General features: G+C 39.9%; 1 protein-coding gene and 1 pseudogene across 3 annotated transcripts in view; one reads left to right on the forward strand and one right to left on the reverse strand.

Annotated features, from left to right (window-relative positions):
* The window catches only part of LOC122672189 (peptidyl-prolyl cis-trans isomerase CYP63-like), a 29,315-nt gene extending 13,705 nt beyond the window's left edge, over window positions 1-15,610 (reverse strand). For 2 of the 3 annotated variants that reach the window (XM_043869699.1, XM_043869686.1), the window contains exons 1-4: window positions 15,455-15,610; window positions 7,818-7,914; window positions 7,626-7,680; window positions 2,665-2,753 (exon numbers count right to left, since the gene is read on the reverse strand). In XM_043869699.1, coding sequence (XP_043725634.1) covers window positions 2,665-2,753; window positions 7,626-7,680; window positions 7,818-7,895 — 222 coding nt within the window. In that variant the 5' untranslated portion in view covers window positions 7,896-7,914; window positions 15,455-15,610. Of the gene's footprint in view, window positions 1-2,664; window positions 2,754-7,625; window positions 7,681-7,817; window positions 7,915-14,838; window positions 14,945-15,454 lie in introns of those variants that run through there. The other variant, XM_043869693.1, reaches the window with a different exon arrangement.
* A 2,199-nt stretch (window positions 15,611-17,809) lies between these two features.
* LOC122672216 lies at window positions 17,810-18,685 on the forward strand (annotated as a pseudogene).
* The last annotated feature ends 3,293 nt before the right edge of the window (window positions 18,686-21,978 follow it).

The raw sequence follows: 21,978 nt of genomic DNA on the forward strand, positions 1-21,978 counted from the left end.
GGTCGGGAAGTAACAATTTTCTCAGAGGAAGAGATAAAGAACAGGCCTCATAGAGGAAAACAAACACCAAAGGTATACAACAAAACAATAAGAACAAACTGGGATAGGGCACCTATCTCTACAAGAACCAACTCCTCACAATGGGACACAATCTCCATGGCTTAGTCTTGGATGCCACCACTTTTTGTGTAGCCAAGTCATCAGCCATCTCATTGAACCCTAGGTTGCCAATGCAAAGAGCAGTTCAGATTAGAGACTAGATGTATAAACCTAAATGTGCAAATCTGCAAGGATCCTCGGAATGATTAGTCATCCAAGTGATAACATTAGCACAATTTCCTTCCATCAACACTCAACCATAACCTCAGCCAAACCAATTTTCAGTCATAGCAATTCAGCACAAGTGGGATCCCCCTCACCAAATAGTATGGAATAAACACCAGCCACCAAGCCAAAAGATAATCTCAAACAGCCTCCCACTTGAGAAAAGCCCAGGTTGCCTACAGAACATCCATAAATTTAATTTCAAGTCTCACTCTTACATATTGACTTGGTTGTATCTGATCCCAATCAAGATTACAAAGCTTAATAGAATCAATCAAATCCTAGAAGCCTTGGCTCTTATCTAATTGATTTGATTTCGACCCGAGCTCTCTGTGTTTACTCTTTCATCATGGAACTAAATCTTGGTCAAAAACTGCAGGCGATCGAGACAACTCGGTATCGCAGCTGACTGAGACAAAACCTTAGGGGAGTTTAAAACCGACCAGATTTCGACTGGTTTCGACCGAAACATGGTTGAACCAGGTCGAACCAAGCCTATATAATCACAAGTCTCGATCGAAACTTGCTCATTCTGAGCAGTTTCGACCGAGAGGTGCTGGTTTCGACAGTTTTGACATAGGGAGAGAGTTTTTAGCCAAAAACTCTCATTTCTTCACGCAACTTCGACATTTTGTGCATCTACAAGTTGTATGAGATTTTGAACCTTCGATCTCGAAGGTAACAGTGTATTCTTCCCAAAAATCAAATTTTTTGTACAATACATGGGAATACATGATAGAATTCTTTCAAATTTATATATGTTAGCTATGATGGCCCGATCTACGACTCTATGGAGTCGGATTTTTTTGTTTGGTAGGCCATTTGGATTGGTGGATCTTCTACTTCATTTGGATATGGTAGTGGCCATGATGCATCTTATGCTACATATGAATATGGGGATGGGTCAGGTGTTGGGTCATCTTTTGTCGACAGTATCTTCGGCTATCCAACCCAACCATGTGTGCCAGTTCCACCTTCTTACAATCTCGATGAGCCCTTCCCTAGATTGCGATACCTTAGACAAGTTGATGATGGGGCGTATAGATAGGCAATTATGGACTATCAAAATAATTGGGCCCATATCATGTCATGGGATACATATATGGTGCATTCAGAGGAACGGCTACGGCATCGTCAGGGGTATGCAGCTCGTGGATTGGACCCACCAAGAAACTCCTCATGGAATTGAGTGGTGAGTGTTTTGTAATTTATGTTTTGATTGTTAAAATGAATTATTTAGTTTTATAGTAGTTTAACTATATGTGAACTTAGTATTTATAATAAGGCTAGTGTACATTGAACAAGATCATTCAATGTACACTAGTAAACTTGGGTAAGAACCACAAGTAACATTTTGAGTTTTTTATTTTTTTGTGTGAAAATAGTTAATGTATTGTGTTTAGAATGTCAAAAATAGGATGTATGGGGGGGGGGGGGGGGGAACATTTCTGGGCCTCGAAACCACCAACTCGAGTTGGCTGGGAAAAAATACCAGGTTTCGACCAAATTTCGGCTTCTGGCTGGTCAAAACCTAGGTCGGCACCGAGTTCTCGATCCTTGCTCTTCATCTTTCCATGACATGCCTTTCCCATTGATATTCAAACTCACAAATTCTGAAGTAGTAGTTTCCCGGTGTCCTCAATATCAAGACTGTTGAAGATCTCTGTAATTCAAGTTGTTAAGGAACTGTACAAGCGTAGACCACTCAAAGTTATCGAGTTCAGACCATGAGTAATTATAGTGAAAACCGCAATACCAAGACAGTGCAGCACAAATAAGAAACCAGCAATGCTTTATAAATAAGAAAAACTTACATAATAAAAACAAATATCTGCTTTCTACCTTCCCATCCATACTTATACATAGAAACAAATATTTTCAAATAAACTCCAAAATTAGAAACCAATATTCTAGAGACCACCTGATACTACTCAAAATAAACTCCTAAAATATTCTAATGACTAATCCCAGAACAGTTTTAAAATATGCCTTCCCAAGTAAGGAGTATGTTATTTCCAATCCTCTTCTTCGGGTCTGAGAAAGAGTGACATTAGGGGTAGGCTGATTTGGTGCTTACATGCAATCCACTGTAAAAGGCAAATGAATCACTAGAACATGTGTCTCGGCTACAAAACGACATTGATGCCCAGGAGATGGCCAAAAATACCAAGGGCTGGGCATAGTTAAAAGTTTCCTGTGTGGTGTATGACTCTGTCTTGAGAAACACCTGGTTGCCTTGGAAGGACCATATAGAGGAATGCCCCAAAAAACACCATATTACATGAACCAAACTCTAAATGGTTACCACATCAGCAATTAAAGCAAAATGCAATTTCATACCTGAGCCATAAATCCTTTGATAATGCGGTGAAAGATTGTTCCTTTGTAGTGCAGAGGTTTCCCAGTAGAAGTGCCTATACCTTTCTCACCTACAATGGCACCAATAACAGAGGAAACAGCTAGTAATCCTTTTCCCATAAACCAATAAATGTTTTGGTAGAAATCTAAGTAATGATTATCCAATCAGTAACATTTTAATTCATCAAAGTTACCAAGGCGAAATAATGCTGAAGCCCTACAGAGTATATAGAGGTTTCCACTTTTCTTTAGTGCCATTCACTTCTTCATTGAAGTATATACAATGTTTGACTTGGAATTCAACATAGCTAATGATATAACACATAGAGAAAGAACCCAGTATTTTACACTAATATTTCTTATCAATTGAACCAGAATCAAACGCTTTGGAAGGAATAAACAAATAACCAAAACTCATCATTTCAAAATAGTTGAGAGAAGACTTTGATTAGGAATAACATTGACAGTGAATCGGTGATGAAAGCTGACACTACTGTGAAAATGACTAATTTTTCCCGTATGTCAGGCAAAATTCGGCAGATGAGGTTTTGAAATGCACTAGTACAAATTAATGAGAAAGGAGGGAAGGCAAGGGGTAGGTGTCTAAACTGAAATTTTGAACGGTGATTAAAAAAAACTCTTTCTGATAATAACAAAGGATATATTGATTAATTGAGTATATAGGGAGTACACAGAAGGAGCCTTGATCCAAACAAAGCCATAACAAAGACAGGAAGGAAAGGGCTAAGTTACGTAGAAAAACAGAATGGGGAAAAAAACTCTTCCTCACAAGGGAAATGCTCTCCCCCATACAAAGACAAGGAATCAAGGATGGGACACTCCTTTCTTGACTAAGTCATCAGCAAGCTCATAGCAGATCTTTGCTTCCATTGGAAATTTGGAGTAAGATATTCACTTTAGAGAAGCAAGATAATGAATATGCCTAACGAGATATGAAAACTGCCTTGGAATACCACATTCCTAATGACAAAATACACACAGAAATAACCCAATATTTTACACTAATATTGCTTATCAAATGAACCAGAATCGAAAGCTTTCGAAGGAATATACAAATAACCGGAACTCATCATTCCAAATAGTTGGGAGAAGACTTCGATTAGGAATGATATTGATGGTGATGAAAGATGACACTAACGCGAAAATGACTAATTTTTTTCATGTCAGGTAATATTCAGCAAATGGGGCTTTGAAATGCACTAGAATAAATTAATGAGAGGGGGGAGGGGTAGGTGTCAAAACTGAAATTTTGTACAGTGATAAAAAAAAAAAAATAGAGTAAATTACTTCCCCCTCCCCTCGATTATGCCCGAATGACAAACCCCACCCCTGGGTATTGAGTAATAACTCTTCCCTCTCCTGAATTCAAAATATTCTATCAACCGTACCCATTCTGTTAAAAATCGCTGTTAAGTGTTAGTAAAAGACTATATTACCCCCTTCATCTTCTTCTTCTTCCTCCTCCTACAACCCCTTTCCTGCAACTCCGCCCCCACTCATGCTCTTTCCTTGCCCTTTCCCTGCTGCTGACGCAAAGGGTCTCCAAGGTGAGGAAATGATAACTCAGACACACAAAGCAGATCACCACGCAACTGAATACTTCCAGACCGAAGTCCAGCAAGAATTCAGATGTTCAAACTCAGTCATATCACATATTGTCATGGTTGAATCTGAAATTCCAGGTGAGAGATCCCCATTACTAGTCCTCCCAAATAGAACAGTTATAATGTCGGAACAACCAACAACAAAGGAACCGGAAGGGACTGAAACTAGATCTGGTAGTAGAATGAAGAACCAGACCTGAAATCCGAATAGGATCTCGTACTGAGCTTCAGCAGAAAGGGATCGTCCACTGCTAGGTAATAAAGTCCCAAAACTTGAGATTAAAAGAAGGAAACTGAATTATTAAAAGGGATCTAATGATGCAGATCCAAGCATCCGCAAAGAAGACAAGCAGCCCTAACCATAGGGTCATAATTGGAGCCTTAGTTTGGTTTTATACTTAGTTTATTTTAGCTTTAGTTTATTCTATACTTAGTTTTTTTTTAGCTCTTAAATTGAACCGGTCCAACCAATGGTCCAATTTAAGTGACTCTTCTATTCGCTAGTTTTGTTTTAATCCTATTGGCTCTTAGAGCATCTTTTAAGTAATTGTTTTAAAGCTATGTTTTGTCCCCCCTCCACGATTTTTAGAGGGAGAGGTTTTAGATTTGTAATAGGATTGGGCCTTAGGCCATATTATTTATTAATGAAAACGTGGGAGGCTTCCCCACAATTTAGACTTAGAAAAAATCGATCACTTTGCTGCTGTCATTGTTGCTGCTGGTTATCTCCTTTGAGAGTGAGTCTTGTGAGTTATATAAAGACAACCTTGTGAGTCATATCAAGGTGGAAGGGTAGGTGGATCTCCTACAACTCCTTGCATCTTGTAGATCGGGAGGTTCTTCTTCAAAGCTGTCTTCAAGGTTGCTTCCATTGAAGGTCTTCTTAAATCAGTGAGTTATTTACTGTCTCAGCATTCCCCATCTTCTTCTCAATCCTCCAACCTAACCCTAATCAATATCCATTAAACCCTAACTTCGATAATTCTGTCCAGCTTTATTCCTCCATCAAACCTCAACCAAATTTCAGTCACAGCTCCCTTAGACCTTTCCTTCCACTCGACCCTAGTTGCAGGCCTAGTATCATACATAAACCCTAATTCCCCCTTATCTCTACTAAACTCCAAAACCCTAAAAATTCATCCAGCCATATCCAACCACCAAAACCCCACCCAACCTTGACTGAATCTTCTCCTTAACCCCTGGAACGCTCAATCCAAAGCCTTGGTCATGAATCCCCATCTAAACCCTAGAACTCATCACTTTCCTATTTCCCAAAACCCGACACCCTAACCCTAATTTTCTAAATTTGAAACCTTACCTAAATCTAACCAAACTTACATCATTAGACTCCTAGAGACCTGCCTAGTTTTACCAAATAAAACCCAACTCCATTCTCCCAAGTATAACCCTAAATTTGACCTAAAATACCCCAATCTGCCCCAATCGGCTAGCAGTTTCAGAACTTCTGTTCACCTGGCTCCTAGTAGGATCCTATCCTATCTAGGAGGATCCTATCTAGGACTACATTATCCAAGGGTTGAATGGCCTATGGAGGTGATTTAAACTCTGAAATATCAAGGAAAATAGAATACTAAAAGAAGTCTGAGCTAGCATTGAGTGTCTTCAAGTGGATGCGAAGATGTCGAAATCAAATACCTCCGAACCAGAGGAGCTGGGGGTTATGATCCTCATGCTCAAATGACTTCCTTGACTCGAATCCAGGTATCTCCCAGCTCCATTTCTTCTGGTCCGCCATTATCGTCTACCCAAACCCTAGATCTCAAACAATAATCTTCCACTGATAACACCAGGAGAGGAAAACTAATGAAATCAGGCTAAAGAACAGAATTTAACCAACGAAGCAACTGAACCATAAAGCCTTTTTAAATCTCAGAAGTTAAAGCCCTTCTCCTTTTTTTTTTCATTAGATTTCCCCCTTTACTCAATTCAACTTTATTCCTTCTTTTGTCGCTGTTTAATGGATATGATGAAGAAGTTCATATCTACTGGACTCATTGCTCCCGCCATAACATCTCAAAAAATATAAAAAATAAAAAACCTTCTCTGATCATTTAATGGAAGGATACCTGCTACCAAACTCCGGTTCCGCCGGAGTGTTCGAACAAAGGAAGAAGAAGAGATTCATTTTTTCTCTTGTTATTAGGGGGTATTATTGGAATATCACAAACATATGGGAATTTTAGGGTTTAATTGAATATATTTAGGGTGATGTCATCACTTAATAGCGATTTTCACGGAATGGGTACGGTTGATAGAATCTTTTGAAGTCAGGGGAGGGGAGACTTATTACTCAATACCCAAGGGTGGGGTTTATCATTCGGGCATAATCAAGGGGAGGGGGGAGTAATTTACTCAAAAAAATATATATCTTTCTGATAATAACCAAAGATTATACTGATTAATTGAGTAAAAAGGGAGTACACAGAGGGAACCTCGATCCAAACAAAGCCATAACCAGGACAGAAAAGGAAGGGAGAAGTTATATAGAAAAACAGAATGGGGAAAAAATGACTCCCCTATACAAAGACGAGGATGAGCCAATCCCTTCCTGGCTAAGTCATCAGCAAGCTCATCGGCAGATCTTTGCTTCCATTGGATTAAGATATTCACTTGAGAAGCAAGATAATGAATATAACTAACAAGATATGAAAACTACCAAGACCAATCAGATAGGTTCCACAACCAACCACTAACAGCAACTGAATCCCATTCAGAAATGCCCCAGCAATGTAACCAGAAAAAGGCTCCAATTATATGGTCTGATGATCTCTAATAGCAAACAACCCCCTCCCCCCATGTTCCTCCACACAAAACCTGGGTTGCCAAGGGAACCCTTGAAGTTGAGCAACAGACTTTGTGTCTTTACAGATAAAAAATTCCCCTAAGTGGGGTCAGGAAAAATGACAAATGCATAAAACCTCAGACATATTAGGCAAGAGGAAAAGATGTATGAAACTAATAGTATCAAAGTGGTAGAATAAACCCTCTAAGCCAACCAACAGAAAATTGTACCTGCTCTATGTCAGATGTAACCAACAACTTAATCAATTGTGGAATATCAACTCTAGAAGAGTTTTTTCCACAAAACTCCCATTGTACCATCAAATACATGATTGATGTTAATGATCTGAACTGCAAGTACAACAGACTCCCACATGCATTGACTCACAAAGCCACAATTCAAAAGTACACAATGGTATCACATTCCTGACTATGAGTCTAAGATCATGAACAAGAAAGAGTGGTAACTAAATATCAAAATCGACAGTAAAATTTAGAAGGTTCAGGGCATGGTACCAGTACAAAGTGCTCGGAAATTCTCTACAGTCTTAGGAACCACATCTGCAAAAAGCTGCAGATTTCAAAAGAAATATGCTTATTCTCTATGCCATCAAGAGCAATAAAATTCTAAAAATAAAGTAGAGTTCAAGAAGTCAAAGACAGAACAATCAGAAGAGATAAAACAAACAGCTGTGTCTCCTTGCATACCTCAATAACAATCCTTTCTGCAGGATCCCCATCAATGGATGTGTCCAAAAACACAAGAGGGTTCTTTTTTTTCACCATCTTGCCAATTCCACAGATGCTGCACAATTATTTCAACTGCAGAAAATTATTCAGAAGAGAAAAGAAAAGGATCAACTAACAGAAGTCATCTACATGGAGGAAATGTTACGCTTAACATCATTGATTAATATATATAATCAACTCCATTATACTATTGCTGTAGTGACCAAATTCTATTGTATATCAGCACATCATGAATTGTATTACTACTTGATCCACCAAATCCCACTGTTTCAATTGTATTGATATGGAAAAGCTATAAAGGACTAAGATATGGCCTCCAAGGGGCCTACTATTGGGACTTCAAATCAAGTTGCAAGTCACAACTGGTTCCAAAACATCCTCCCCCCCCCCCCCTCCCAACCAAAAAGGAAAATCCACCAAATTCATCCATGGAGGTCACCCCAAGATCTCAGTAAAGGACATAAGCACATTACAGTAACTAGCATATATTTCACATATATTCCCTCAAGATTTGTCTCAAATTACAATTTTCTTTCCCCAGTTTTCTGGAAAAGTCGGTGCAACATCACAACAGTAAGGTCTAATATGATTCATACTTGGTAATTTGTTTATGTGCAACTAAGTGACCAGAGAGTGAAGCGTAGCGCGATGTTGGAGTATACCTAAGACATCAAAGTGGCACATTTAGAAAGGTTCAAATATCTTGAGCTTCTATGAGACATCTATATATTGCAGTTGCATTAGACATTCTCGTATGGAGGCCTATGTGCAAGCTTGGGAGGCCCACAAGTTTCAAATATCTTGAGCCTCTATGCTTGACCTTTGGGTAGTTATATCATAGGTTGAGCCTTTTGTTTTTCGGGAAAATTGCCTAGATCTACTGGATAAGAAAATAAATTACAAAACAAGTAGGGTTGACTTTGTTTTACACCAAATTGTTTCGTAATTATTGTTTTGATCTAGTAGATCTAGGAAATTGTCCCTTATTTTTATGGGTTGCATTGTAATGGGCCTAATTTATGAGCCCATAAAGTGAGGATAGAGTATGTACAGGGGATTAGCAGTTAAGTGTTTGAATTAGATTAGAATACTTAATAGCTAGATAGAATTCTGTTTTAAGTTTATTTATGAGTCAATTTAGATTGGAAACAGCCTCTCCGCAAAGCGGGGGTAAGGCTGCGTACATTTGCCCTCCCAGACCCTGCAGTAGCGGGAACCTCGTGCACTAGGATGCTCTTTATGAGTCAATTTAGGAATTTTTTGGATATGATTTGAGTACAGAATACAATTGTTTTTAAGAGTTTTGTTGCTGTTGAGCAAGTGCATACAGGATTGGTATCCCATACCTGATTTTGTCTCTTCTTTTCTTCTCTCTTCTTCCTCCTAAGCAAATCAACCTAATCTCTTTTTTCCCCATGTTTTGCTGTGTGATGCAGGTGAGATACGTGAGAAGCCTAGGGTTAGTGGGAGACTGATTGATGCAGGACATTCAGCCAGCCCGCCAGGCCTAACCTACCAGGCCCAGCCCAAGGCCAGATTTGTGACCGCAGCACCAGCAGGACCAGGCCTAAAAAGGCCCAGCCCATAGGTCAACACCTATGCTGGCCGGGTGAATTAAACCCAGTGGTTCTGCCTTTTCATTTTCCTAGGCTAGCATTTACTCTTACTATGTGTCTTTCCAGTTTCCTAGGTGAAGTTATGAGGTTGTTCATGCTCCTGGGTATTAGTTATTAATCATTAAGAGTCTTATAGTTTTTTTAAGTCACTTTCTTGGTTATAGTTCCCTATGCCTTGGGGATGTTATCTATGTCTTGGTTTAAGTTTCTAGGTGTTGAAAATCCAAAAGTCTATTTAATGTAAGTTGTTGTATCCCAAGGGCTTTTAATGCCTCCCCTCTATATAATGAAACCATGGGCTGTTCTCTGTACAGCAGAATTTGAACCCCAAAAAAAAAAGAAATCTTTATTTGAAAGACTATATCCTGTGGATCTCACGTGGGCTATGGACTCAGCAAATTACATCCAAAGTGGATCTCCTTGGTGGGGTTCTAGTGGACTCTTGCAGCCAAAACTATCTACCTCCATCAATTATCACACCATCATCCATCTCCATCTTCATCATCAAACTAAAAGGCCCTCATCTAGTGGCTTATAACTTGCTGGTTCTCAACCAGTTCATCGATCCTTCTTATTTTTGCATCAATTGGTATCAGAGCTCAGACTGGTAAAGAGAATGAATCCAGATATTTTTTACTTTGCCAGACAAAGAAAGCCATATCTCTTCCTTGATTGGATAGATTTTTTGGAAGAACATTTTTATCGGCATGGTTTGACAAAGGCAGGGAAGATTTGCAATTGGCTAATCATGCTAAAGCTTGGTAGAGATCCAATGAAGAGAAGCCCAGAATCAGACGACGTGAGCCTCGCATTTGGGAAGAGATGAAGTATGAGTTGAAGAACAAGTATCTTCCAAAACATGCCAACAACAAGCTCTCCCATCGACAAGATTACCACCAGCCGGCATTTCCAGTTGAAAAGGAAACTTCTTTTACAACCATGGATACTTTTCGTTTGGAATTGCAAGAGACCAGAGCTATGTGTAACAACATAGTACAACAACTTAAGCAAATGATTTAGCGTAAAGAATCACTTAAAAATGCTGATGACAAGGTGGACAAAGTACTTGAAGAATCCACTGCAAATGTTGCCATGGAAGGCAATGAAGAGAATGTGTCTGTTGATGAACTACCAACCGAAGATTGCATTGAAAAGTTCATGACTCAAGATTCTATTGTAGAAATTTGCATTGCAACGGTTGATGTACTTGCCAATGAGATCATGTTAGATGAGTTCATCACTACACTCAAAGTGGTGGATGTGACAATTTCTGAAGATCCTGTGATTATTCCCTTTGAAGCCAACATTGATTCAGAGGTGGAGCATCTGGATTTTATCTTTCCACCTAAGTTTTTCGAGGATAATGGACCCCAACTGATCGACTACATCCCTAACTACCGTGAGCTGCCCAAAGTTTTCTTTGGTTTGAAGTTTGATTCGCATCACCTGAGGAATTTTCCTGAAGCATACCAAAACTTGAGGTCGAGTTTTTTCAAAGAAAGGGAGAGTTGATGCAGGGCATTCAGCCAGCCCGCCAGGCCTAGCCTACCAGGCCCAGCCCAAGGCCAGATTTGTGCCCACAGGACCAGGCCTAAAAAGGCTCAGCCCATAGGTCGACACCTATGCTGGCCTGGGTGAATTAAACCCAATGGTTCTGCCTTTTCATTTTCCTAGGCTAGTATTTACTCTTATTATGTGTCGGTTCAGTTTCCTAGGTGGAGTTATGAGGTTGTTCATGCTCCTGGGTATTAGTTATTAACCATTAAGAGTCTTATAGTTTTTTTAAGTCACTTTCTTGGTTGTAGTTCCCTATGTATTGGGGATGTTATCTATGTCTTGGTTTTAGTTTCTAGATGTTGAAAATCAAAAAGTCTCTTTAATGTAAGTTGTTGTATCTCAAGGGCTTTTAAAGCCTCTGATGCAGATTCATCACCAAATAGGGCTTGTTTCATTGGGAATAAATCTAGGGTTGGGTTACATACATGTTGGGCCTTTGATCCCATGGGTTTCTAATGTAATAGGCCACTTTTATGGGCCTAAAATATGGGTATATAGGTTGCATACGGGATTAGCCCACTACTTAGTTTATTTTTATGTTTTTTAATTGAACCGGTTGAAATTGGTTGCATCCAATTGGTTCAATTTAAGTGATCATGTGACTTGATTAAGTGGTCATGTGACAACTGAAGTGGTCATGGGATGTAAGTTGGGCTGGATTAGGACTCTATAAGTCTAGCCATGTTTTGAGTCTATTTCTTTTAGTATTTTAGTTTCCTAGTCAGTTTAAATTACCTAATAGGTTAGGAATACGGTTAGGCCATTCCTTTTTAGTGTCTAAGTCTATTTTTTAGTCTTCTATATAAGTTTGTAAGGAAGGCCAGCATTACATACGAATTTAATTAATGAAAAGCTTTTGTTTGCTGCCATAGTCTGCCGCTCCGCTCGTTGAGTGAACCTTGTGAGTAATATCAAGGCTACCTTGTGGGTAATATCAAGGTGAAGGGATTGGTGGACTCCGATCGACTCCTTGCATCTTGTAGATCGGGAGGTCCTTCGTCTTCTTCAATCAACCTTCCTCAACTTGCTGCTACTGCAGATTTGCAGATCCGGTGATTTGTTTGTTAATTTAGTTATTCCCTTCATCCTCTAACCTAATCCACACACTCCCTCCATCCATCAACCCTAATTCTCCATTAAACTTGCACTCCTACCTCCACTAGGATTCCCCCATAACTCCAGATTTAGCCTTCACTTTCAAACCCTACTTCCAGCCTACATTCCCCACATCACTCCCCACACTCGACCTTAACCCTAGCCCTTATTAGTCTCCACTATAACCCCTCCATTCCTCCACTCCATTAAAACCCAAAACCTACAACTCAATTCTGTCCAGAATTGCAGAATTTTAAAACCTTCCCAAATTCAATTATTTTTATCTCATAATAACCCCCTAGACCTGCATATTAAAGTCAAAAAAGACCCACTCTCAAATTCCCATCCTAAACCCTAGAATTAACCTAAAACCTAGTGCTGTCCATTCGAACCAGCAACCCCTTTTGTTATTTGATCCTGTTGTTTGGCTCCTAGTAAGTCTCCTACCTATCTAGGACTACATTAGCCTCCCCTCTATATAATGAACCATGGGCCGTTCTCTTTGGTACACCAGAATTTGAACCCAAAAAAAAAAAACTTTCTTTGAAAGACTATATCCTGTGGATCTCAGGTGGGCTGTGGACTCAGCAAATTACATCCAAGGTGGATCTCCTTGGTGGGGCTCTAGTGCAGTCTTGCAGCCAAAACTATCTGCCTCCATCAATTATCACCATCATCCAGCTCCATCTTCATAATCAAACTAAAAAGCCCTCATCTAGTGGCTTATAACTTGCCGGTTCTCAACAAGTTCATTGATCCTTCCTACTTTTGCATCACTGACCAAGGCCTGACCAAGCCCATAGGGAAGAGGCCTTAGTCATATCCCCCTTTCTTCTCTACTTTCTCTTCTTCTCCATTTCTATTCTCATAACCTACAAGTGTGATTCTGCTGGAGACTACCGACACCGTCTTTGAAGCCTTTCTGATGTGCTGTTTGATGTTCCATAACTTGTTCCATCGTGCTCCATCAGAGCTCTGAATATTGGAGATCAAATCATATCCTGCAGATCCTTTGCTTTGGAGATTTGGGCAGAAACTTCAAGTTAATAGATCTCTTCATCCATCCATCAACTGAAGACATCATTCTAGTATCACGTTCACCATATCCCTGCCTTCATTCAACAGTTTTCAAGTCCATCCAATGGCTAGAAACCTCTGTGTCAGTAAGTTGCTAAATCTGAGTTTGAGTTTCTAATTTTGATTCATATTCATTAAATGCAATCTAGCCATCAAGGCATCAACTGTGGCCAAGTTTTTGAAGAGTCGAAGGCTATCATTATTCCCTAGCCTAGAAAGAGAATTGAGGTCCATCAGTGGTGGCCTTGGACTATGACTGCTGTTCTTCCTTAGTTACTATTTTGGGATTAATGTGTAAACTCATCTAGTGTCCCTATTTCTCTCCCCTCTGATGATATTTTCTTCTTCTCATTCCCTTACCAAGGAAAACCCTTGATCCCAAGGTCAATATACAATCAAACTGATGTAAAACAGTAGATAACAATCACCATGTGAAGCTCCCAAAATATACTATTCTGATTCGTACCATTCTGGTAACAAAACCATTCAAAATTTTCATACTTCAAAATATACTATTCCAGTCGGTTACACATCTATTTATATTACCCAAAAAAAAAAAAATAAAGACTCCTAATTACTTACTAAAACTTAGACTAATAAAAATAGAAACTAAATAAAACTCAAATTGGAAACTTCCCTACATGTCTAATAGCGGCCCCAAAATTAAAGATAATATCTTTCCCAAATAAAATAAACCCTAAATATCCTACTGAACCAGGACAAGGTTGGGACCCGGTTCATCTTGGTTTGGATTCTCAAACGGGTTTGGCCCGGCCCATGGAACAGCTCCTGCAACATTTAGTTCCATGTTTCCTATACTGTTGGCCCTATTAGTAGGCTTAATACTATCTTATTGCTGCTGTTAAAGAAGAGTTTTACTTGCTGTAAATCTGTAATACATTACCCATCAATCCTATTGTTGGGTTGGGTGTTACTTAGTGTTTAGTGTCCCTAGTCCCATCACTTATTTTCACTTCTGTGTACTTTTGCAATCAGCAAGAAATAATGATTTTTTTTTTCTTGTCTTTGCTTAATTGGGATGCCAATCTGAACCAACGAATATTTGAACTAATTGTGTCTCTCATGAATCTAAATTTGGGGAAAATTTTCTTATACAAACTAATTTATTTGGTACAACATAGAACACGTCAACATCCACTTACACAATTAAATTAGTCCTACAAGTTTAAGAAAGGTTCAAAAAAAAAAAAAGTAATAAATCCACTAAACTGGTTTGAGTAATTGAAGTTTTCTGATGATATTAAAACATAAGCACACAACCTATGAAAATCAGGATAAACAATAGATGCCCAAAAAACTTACAAGCATATTATTAATAAATTGCTGATATGAAAATTTAATATGAATGATAAAATGTAAAAAATAATAATAATAATAATGGAAGTTCACACTGGTAAGAGTCCTGCAATGTGAATAAGATTTCCAGAATGTATCATACTATAAAGCGACTGAAATTTATTGACTCTTTCAGGTGATGATAGAATTAGACAGTGTAAGGTCACTTTTTAAAATTCAATTCTAACGATACGATATAGAAACTACAGAAGTACAAAACCAACTCCAGACTACCAGCTTTCTCCATATACTATATTTATCTTTGATACTGTACTCACTTCCAGAACTGCACCTGCCTCCAACTAGTGCTATCCGTGCCCAGACGCAGAAAAGATGACTATGGAACCAGTTTTGAAATGCTCAAACAAATACGTAGTTGTCACTAACCCGTCTCCATCTCCCAACTCCCAGGCTCCGACACAAAATTGTAGAACTTGAAGGCTCAGTCCAATACACGAAAAAGGGAAAAAACTAGAGCATGCACATGACATAAAAAAAAATAGGTGCATTTTTTATTGTCGCTTCCTCCGTAGAACCACAACAGAGACATATCAGTAGTCGACCAGACTACATTGGATAATGGCAGAAAATTTTGAAAATTTAGGAACAATTAAGAAGAAAAAAAGACACCTTTCTGTCAAATTAAAGTTTGCATTAATCAGATTAACCAAACAAACGCCGTAACGAAACCCTAAACCCTAACTGTTGATGACAGTGAACATTGAACTCAATAAGCTCCTCTGCATGTATATGTTTAAGGGAGATGAGAGAAAATTCGAGTCTAAAAGAAAAAGAATGAAATGAAGGAGTTGAAAGGAAACAAAACCCAGCAGTTCAAAATATCTCATCATTAGTACATCGAAGGAACACGAGGAGAAGGGTTTCGACAATTACCAAAAGTAATGGAGCTCCTTCAGGGCTGCTTAGAGATTAAGTTCGGCGAACAAAACGATTCACTAAAGCCATTAGCAGGGAAGAAGACCGAAGGAAGCAAGTGTTGCCAGAAACCAACCACGACTCTGCTAAATCTTTTACTTGAGCCTTCTTAAGTGGCAAGGCACGAAAGAGATCAGTGGAAAATAATAAACAAGTTGGAATTTCATGAAAGGCCCATTTTAAAATGTTAAATAACAGAATGCCTCCCTCCTTTTGACTTGACATTAAATAAGGGAAAATATCATCCCTCTCCTTTAAGTTTCCTTAATATCAACCCACTACCCAAGTTTTGAAAAATGATAATTCCCTCCTCTACTTTATAAAGATTGGGAAATTTATACATACCACCCCTGAGGTTTGACGAAAGGATAATTTTACCCCCCAGTTTTGAAAAAGTCTGCGTACCCCCTGAGGTTTGCAAACAGTAATAAATAAGGCCATTCCGTCAATTCATGACTAACAGTGTTAAAAATAAGAGGTGAGCTGACAAAATTACCCTTGCAAAAATAACAAAAAAACCTACAACTCATCTTCCCCAAATTGATTGGGGAAGATGAGTTGTAGGTTTTAATACCTTTAAGGGTAACATCCCAAATTACAACTATTCTCTTCATTGTCTCCGTTGGTCTGTTGGAGGAAGAAACAAGAACAGAGGAGAAGATTGATCTGTAGGCACCATTTTGCTTCCTCTCTCTTAGAGGGTATAAACAGCTGATTGGAAGACTTGTTCGATTCTTTCTCTATATGAACCTCTACAGGTTCATCACTAGAGGCCCCTTTTGAGCAAAGGCAGCCCATAGTCCCACCTCACCTTCTCCTCATGTCACACAGCTAACTGCTGAGCTCCTACAATTCCCTGCCAAATCTCATTGCCTGGAACCTCTTATGCATAAAGAGCAGAGGTTCACAAGCATTCCTACCGTTTTGAACATCCAATTCTTTTGCCAAACCTAACAATCCCAATCAGCTGATCCTTGCCCTTACAATATCCAGAATCCAAAACCCTTGATCCTAGCCAACCATTGAGCATTCTTGGTTACCATTGGAACTCCTGAATTCCCCTTCCAACATCCAAACCTGGCAAGTACAGATTATAGAAAATCCAACACGGCTGCTCTCTCTCTCTCTCTCTATTCCAATTCCAAACCCCTAACCCCACCTCAAGAAAGAACAGCCAAACCCTATTCCTCCAAAACCACCAACAAGACTCAATTCTCTCTCCAAAACCCAGACCTAAATTCTTGAGAACTAGAAAAAAGAAGGGAAAAAATCAAAAATGAAAAATGGGAGAAAATCAAAATCTTAAAGTGAAAGGAGGGGAAAGGAACACACACAGAGGGGGAAGAAGGAAGGGAGGAAACGATCCCAAATTAGACGAATTCGATTAAAACCCACTTAAATAAATCAAAATTTCAGATTAAGAAACTGAGAAGAAAAAGAGGAAAATTTATAATATTAGAAGGAAAGAAAAAAACTCAACCGAAGAACGTCACCGAGGCCAGAATCCAGCGTTAAGCAAATGAAAGATATCAAAATCAAAACTTTGAAGCAGGAAATTCTGGCCAAGATGGATTTTCAATGGCGTCCTCCCTTGCGTTGAAGCTCTGGTGATGGATTATACCCTTTCTTTAGTTATACGAGTTTAAACTAGAATCAAGACCTAACATAACCGATTCAGGGGAGTTTGAAAATCATATCAAATAGTCATCAATCGCACTGAAAGGATTTTGATTTGGGATTTTTTCCCAATTTGAAACCCTAAATTCCTAAAGGGTTGAAAGGGTTTTGAAATCTGCAATTCATCTTCTCCAATCGATTTGGTGAAGATGAGTTGCAGGTTTTTTTTCTTCTTTTTTTTGCAAGGGTAATTTTGTCAGTTTACCTCTTATTTTTAACACTGTCAGTCATGAACTGACGATATGGGTTTATTTATTATTGTTTGCAAACCTCAGAGGGGTACGCAGAATTTTTCAAAACTAAGGGGATAAAATTATCCTTTCGTCAAACCTCAGGGGTGGTATGTGTAAATTTCTCATAAAGATTAATTCTATCAACTGTACCCTAACCGTTAAAAACGCCATTAATTGATGATGTGGACATGTTCAATTTTTCTAAAACCTCAAATTACCCATAATCTATTTTAATTCCATTTTTACCCTCTCCAATCCCAAAATCCCCATTTGCTTCGCTTTTTCCCCTAAAAGCAAAACTCCTTTCTTAAGGGTAATATCGGTTTTTCTTAAAACCATTATCCATTCATATCTGTTTAATTTGATCTTGTGCTTTGTTTATGCCTCTTTGAGTTGTAGATGGAGGAAAGATAAACACGAGACCAGAATTAGAGTCTCTGCTCAATCTTCTCGCCGAAAACCATGGCGGCTCTGCAACAATCTGCAATCGCGTTTCAAACCAAATCCCTACCTACAACGCGAGTCTCCGGTAAGGTTCTAGCCCCTAAGACCGCTCAATTATCGTTTTCCGGCAGCATCTCATCCCTCAGAATCCCAAAACTCGCTACAAAATTGATCGGCAAAACCAGAACTCGAGGAGGAGGTGGCGGCGCTGTCGGCACAAAGATGGCGGACTCCGCGTCTGCATGCTACGCCACCACCCTTGCAGATGTCGCAAAATCAAACCGAACCTTGGAGGCAACTAGCACAGACCTCGATTTGATCGAGAAGATCTTCAGCGAACCTCTAGTGTACAACTACTTCGTTAACCCGACGGCCGACGAGGAAAAGAAACGGGAGATTGTCGACGATATTGTGAAGACGTCGAGTCTGCAACCACACGTGGCGAATTTCTTGAACATTCTGGTGACATGAAGTGGATTGAGCTAATCAAGGAAATAGTGAAGGAATTTGAGATAGTCTACAACAAGATTACTAATACGGAGCTGGCGGTGGTGACTTCGGTGGTGAAGTTGGAGTCGCAGCACTTGGCGCAGATTGCAAAGGGGATGCAGAGGCTAACGGGAGCGAAGAACGTAAGGATCAAGATCGAGCTTGATCCCTTGCTCACTGCAGGGTTCACTATCAGTTATGGAAGTTCAGGATCTAAGCTCATCGACATGAGTGTGAAGAAACAGCTTGCATATATTACTACTCAGCTTGATTTCAGCGACATCACCATCCTTGTTTAGAAATCTTTGTAGATAAGGTTTAGGGTTCAAAATTTGGACTAAGAAGAAGTGCTTTTTGCCATGCTCGTAGCTTCTGGAGATTCACAAACTCCGTAAATTTGAGTTTTACCTTAATGTTTTTGTGCCATGTACCAAATTCCCAATTACTGAAAGCCTCATTTGGCTACTGTTGTTATCCTGCTACTGACGCCCAAATGAATTGTTCTTTCAATAGAATCAACAAATTATTTTACCCCTGTTTCTTATAAATTTTTGCTTTTGTTCCTCTTTTTTTTGTTGGAACCCTACTTTCTGGACTACTAAACCTGTTTTCATGGTCCAGAAACTGAAGTTTGACACCCACCGCGGTCATTTTTTGATGATTGCAACCAGTGGAGGCGTAAATCAACAAAGGACTGGAGTAACATTCCTGAGTTTTCATGAAAGTTGCAGATCGTCAATGGCGGAGGAGCTTGCAGGTCTTCTTTCTCCCCCTTCTTCTATCTCTTGATTTCGCTGTTGCTAGGGAGAAGAAAGGCTTCTACCTTTTAACTCTAATTAAAAAGGGTAATATCATATTTTCATAAGTGAGGGAGAAAGACTTCTACTTTCACTCTCATTAAAAAGGGTAATTTTATTTTTTCATATGTTTTTTTAACAGGGTTAGTGTTACGCCCCTATTTCGATGTAATAAATATTGCCACATAGGGGTATGACTGAGATAATTACACATCATCCCAACACCTACCAAGATTGCGGATACAGTGTCCCGAGCCACAGTCCACCCTGTCATCACATCTTGATAACAGAAAGGAATGTACAAAAGGAATTAAACCATTCCAGATACAGAGTTAACGGAAGCGAAATTAAATTAAACCATGTGACATTATAGAACATCGGATCTCTAATGATAATACATATTACAATTCTAATCATAAGTAACTAATCATTACTCTCCCTATAATAAACATACAATTTATATATACTTGAGGGGATGAAGACAGAAATAATAAAATACAATTAATTGCCCCGAGGCACCAATCTTGGGTGTACATCTACATCCAAGTCACAACCGTTGGCCCTACTTGATTCTCATCCAACGGTGCTCATCCAAGTAGTACCTCTTGCATAATCAACTAAAAAGGGATTGTGCAATGGGGTTAGCTACACTAACTAGTGTGAGAGTAAAGGGGAATGCACATACACCATACAATCAATATCAATCAGAATGATGCATGTCAATGTTAGATTCATTTTCCATCTAACACACAATTCTATCGATCAAGTATATGCTACTGTGATAACTCGAAAAATACTAAGGGTCACTTATCCTATCGCCCCAGTGAGTCCTCAATTATCATGAAGGGACCTGAGCCGGTAGAAGCCATCATGACCATCCAGTGGCAAACCTCGATAGCCATCACTACCCCTGCCCTAGCCTCTCCCACCTCCACAGACCGCAGGTGCTCAGACTATCCAACACATAAACCCCTATTGGCAAGGGTCGTAGCATAAGGGAACAAGCATCTTAGCCGTAGATATACTATATGCAGGTCCTATTGTCCCGAGAGGTATTTCGGGTGCATCAATATCCCATTCCATCTAGTACCTGGGTACCAGCACGGCACGACACATATAGTAGTTTTCATAATTAAATAAATTGGGATTCCGATACCGGCACACCCGTCACCGTAGCCCGATACAATGGTGAGCATACTATCACATTCACAATAGTTCTCAAATGAATAAAATGCAATGTGCATGCTTATAAATATACCATAGCATGCTTAATATTAATAATTATATAATAATCAAACCCAACAAATCACCCAAAATCCACTCACCTAACACGGACACCTCCGTGTGTGGTTGACATGAATTTCACCTAAGCTTCTCGCTCTCCATCGAGTTGGGTAGCCTAGTAATACAAAAATAATCATTAAATCATATATAGAAGGGTCCCACACTGGGCCCATAAGGTTAAAACTAAGTTTCAACCAAGACAGCACGAGCGGACTCACGGGCGGTCTCAGCAGATGCGAGTCCGTCCCTGACTCTGTTCAGGCCAAAAGGTAAAATCAGAGCGAGCGGACCCACGAGTGGAACTTCTTATTTGAGTCTGGTGGTTGATCCATTCGACACCTGAGACACACTTAAAAGGGAGCGGATCCACGGGCGGATGTGCATCTTGGGTCCACCCCCGCATCCTTTCAATTTCTTGAGATAGACCCGAGAGCAACAGGCTTGGGGCGGAGGCGAACAGAGTGAATCCGTGCCTTCGTCCGCTCAGGCCAACACACAGGGTTTACACTGGGCAGACTGACGGGCGGTACCATGATAGATGGATCCGGTCATTCGTCCGCCGGCAGTCTCTTCAGAGATTGCAGAGGGATTTTGCTCCAGCTTGAAGCTTGGAGCTCCATAGCACCTCGGGAACAAGGGAGAGGTGTCTAAGCCCTCCTAGGGTCACTAGGTCCTAGGTTCACCTCATGGATCCAAGATCCTACAAGGGTTTAGTCTCCATTAGTCCAAGGGTTGGGGTTCAAGGTTCAAACCTTAGATTCATTGGCCATGGCTGCAATTGCAGCACTTAGAGGCCTAGGTCACCATCCATTAGAGCTCCCAACTAGGGCCGAGCTTCACCTTGAGTCCCAAATGGAACCCTAGGTTAGCCCTAGCTCAAGAAACCATTAAAATTAAAGAGAAATGAGGGAGAGCTAGGTTTGGGGGAGCTTACCTTGGTGAGCTTCCTTCTTCCAGCCACTCTCTCCATCTCTTCTCCTCCTCTTTCTCTTCTCCCTTGGATCCGGCCAGCTGGGGAGGAGGTGTGGGGATGCCAACCATCTTTGCATGGCTTCCATCCTCTTCCCTTCCCCTCCTATTCCTCTTCTACTTCTCCTTCCTCTTCCTTCCTCTTCCTCCTTCTCTTTTCTCTTGTCTCTTCTCCTCCACGGCTTATGGGGGAGGGGGAGAGATAAGTGAATGAGAGGGGTTCTTTTAGTTTTAAGGGGGTAGAAGGGTCCTTAGGGTGTATTTGGTTTAGGTATCCCCAATCACTTAGTGGCCTTAGGTCTTTAAATGGGGTTTGGTTTAGGTCTTAGGGCTTGTTTGGCTTTAGCCATACCCATTAGGTCCATTAGGTCATGTATTGGGGTGCACCCTAAGTCCTATTGTCCACTAGGGTCTGTTTAGTTTAGGCTAAGGTGTATAAAACCTATTATTCACCTAGTTAAGCCTTGTGGGCCCCACTTCATGGCCCACTCAACAAAGCAATGGTGAGGGCAAGAGTCCATATGGTCCAAAGGTTCAATTAGGGTGTCCGGGACACAGGTATGTGGGTCCCACAGGTAAATAAACCAAA

This window comes from Telopea speciosissima, chromosome 1 (genome assembly GCF_018873765.1).
Source record: "Telopea speciosissima isolate NSW1024214 ecotype Mountain lineage chromosome 1, Tspe_v1, whole genome shotgun sequence".
Classification (NCBI taxonomy): Eukaryota; Viridiplantae; Streptophyta; class Magnoliopsida; order Proteales; family Proteaceae; genus Telopea; species Telopea speciosissima.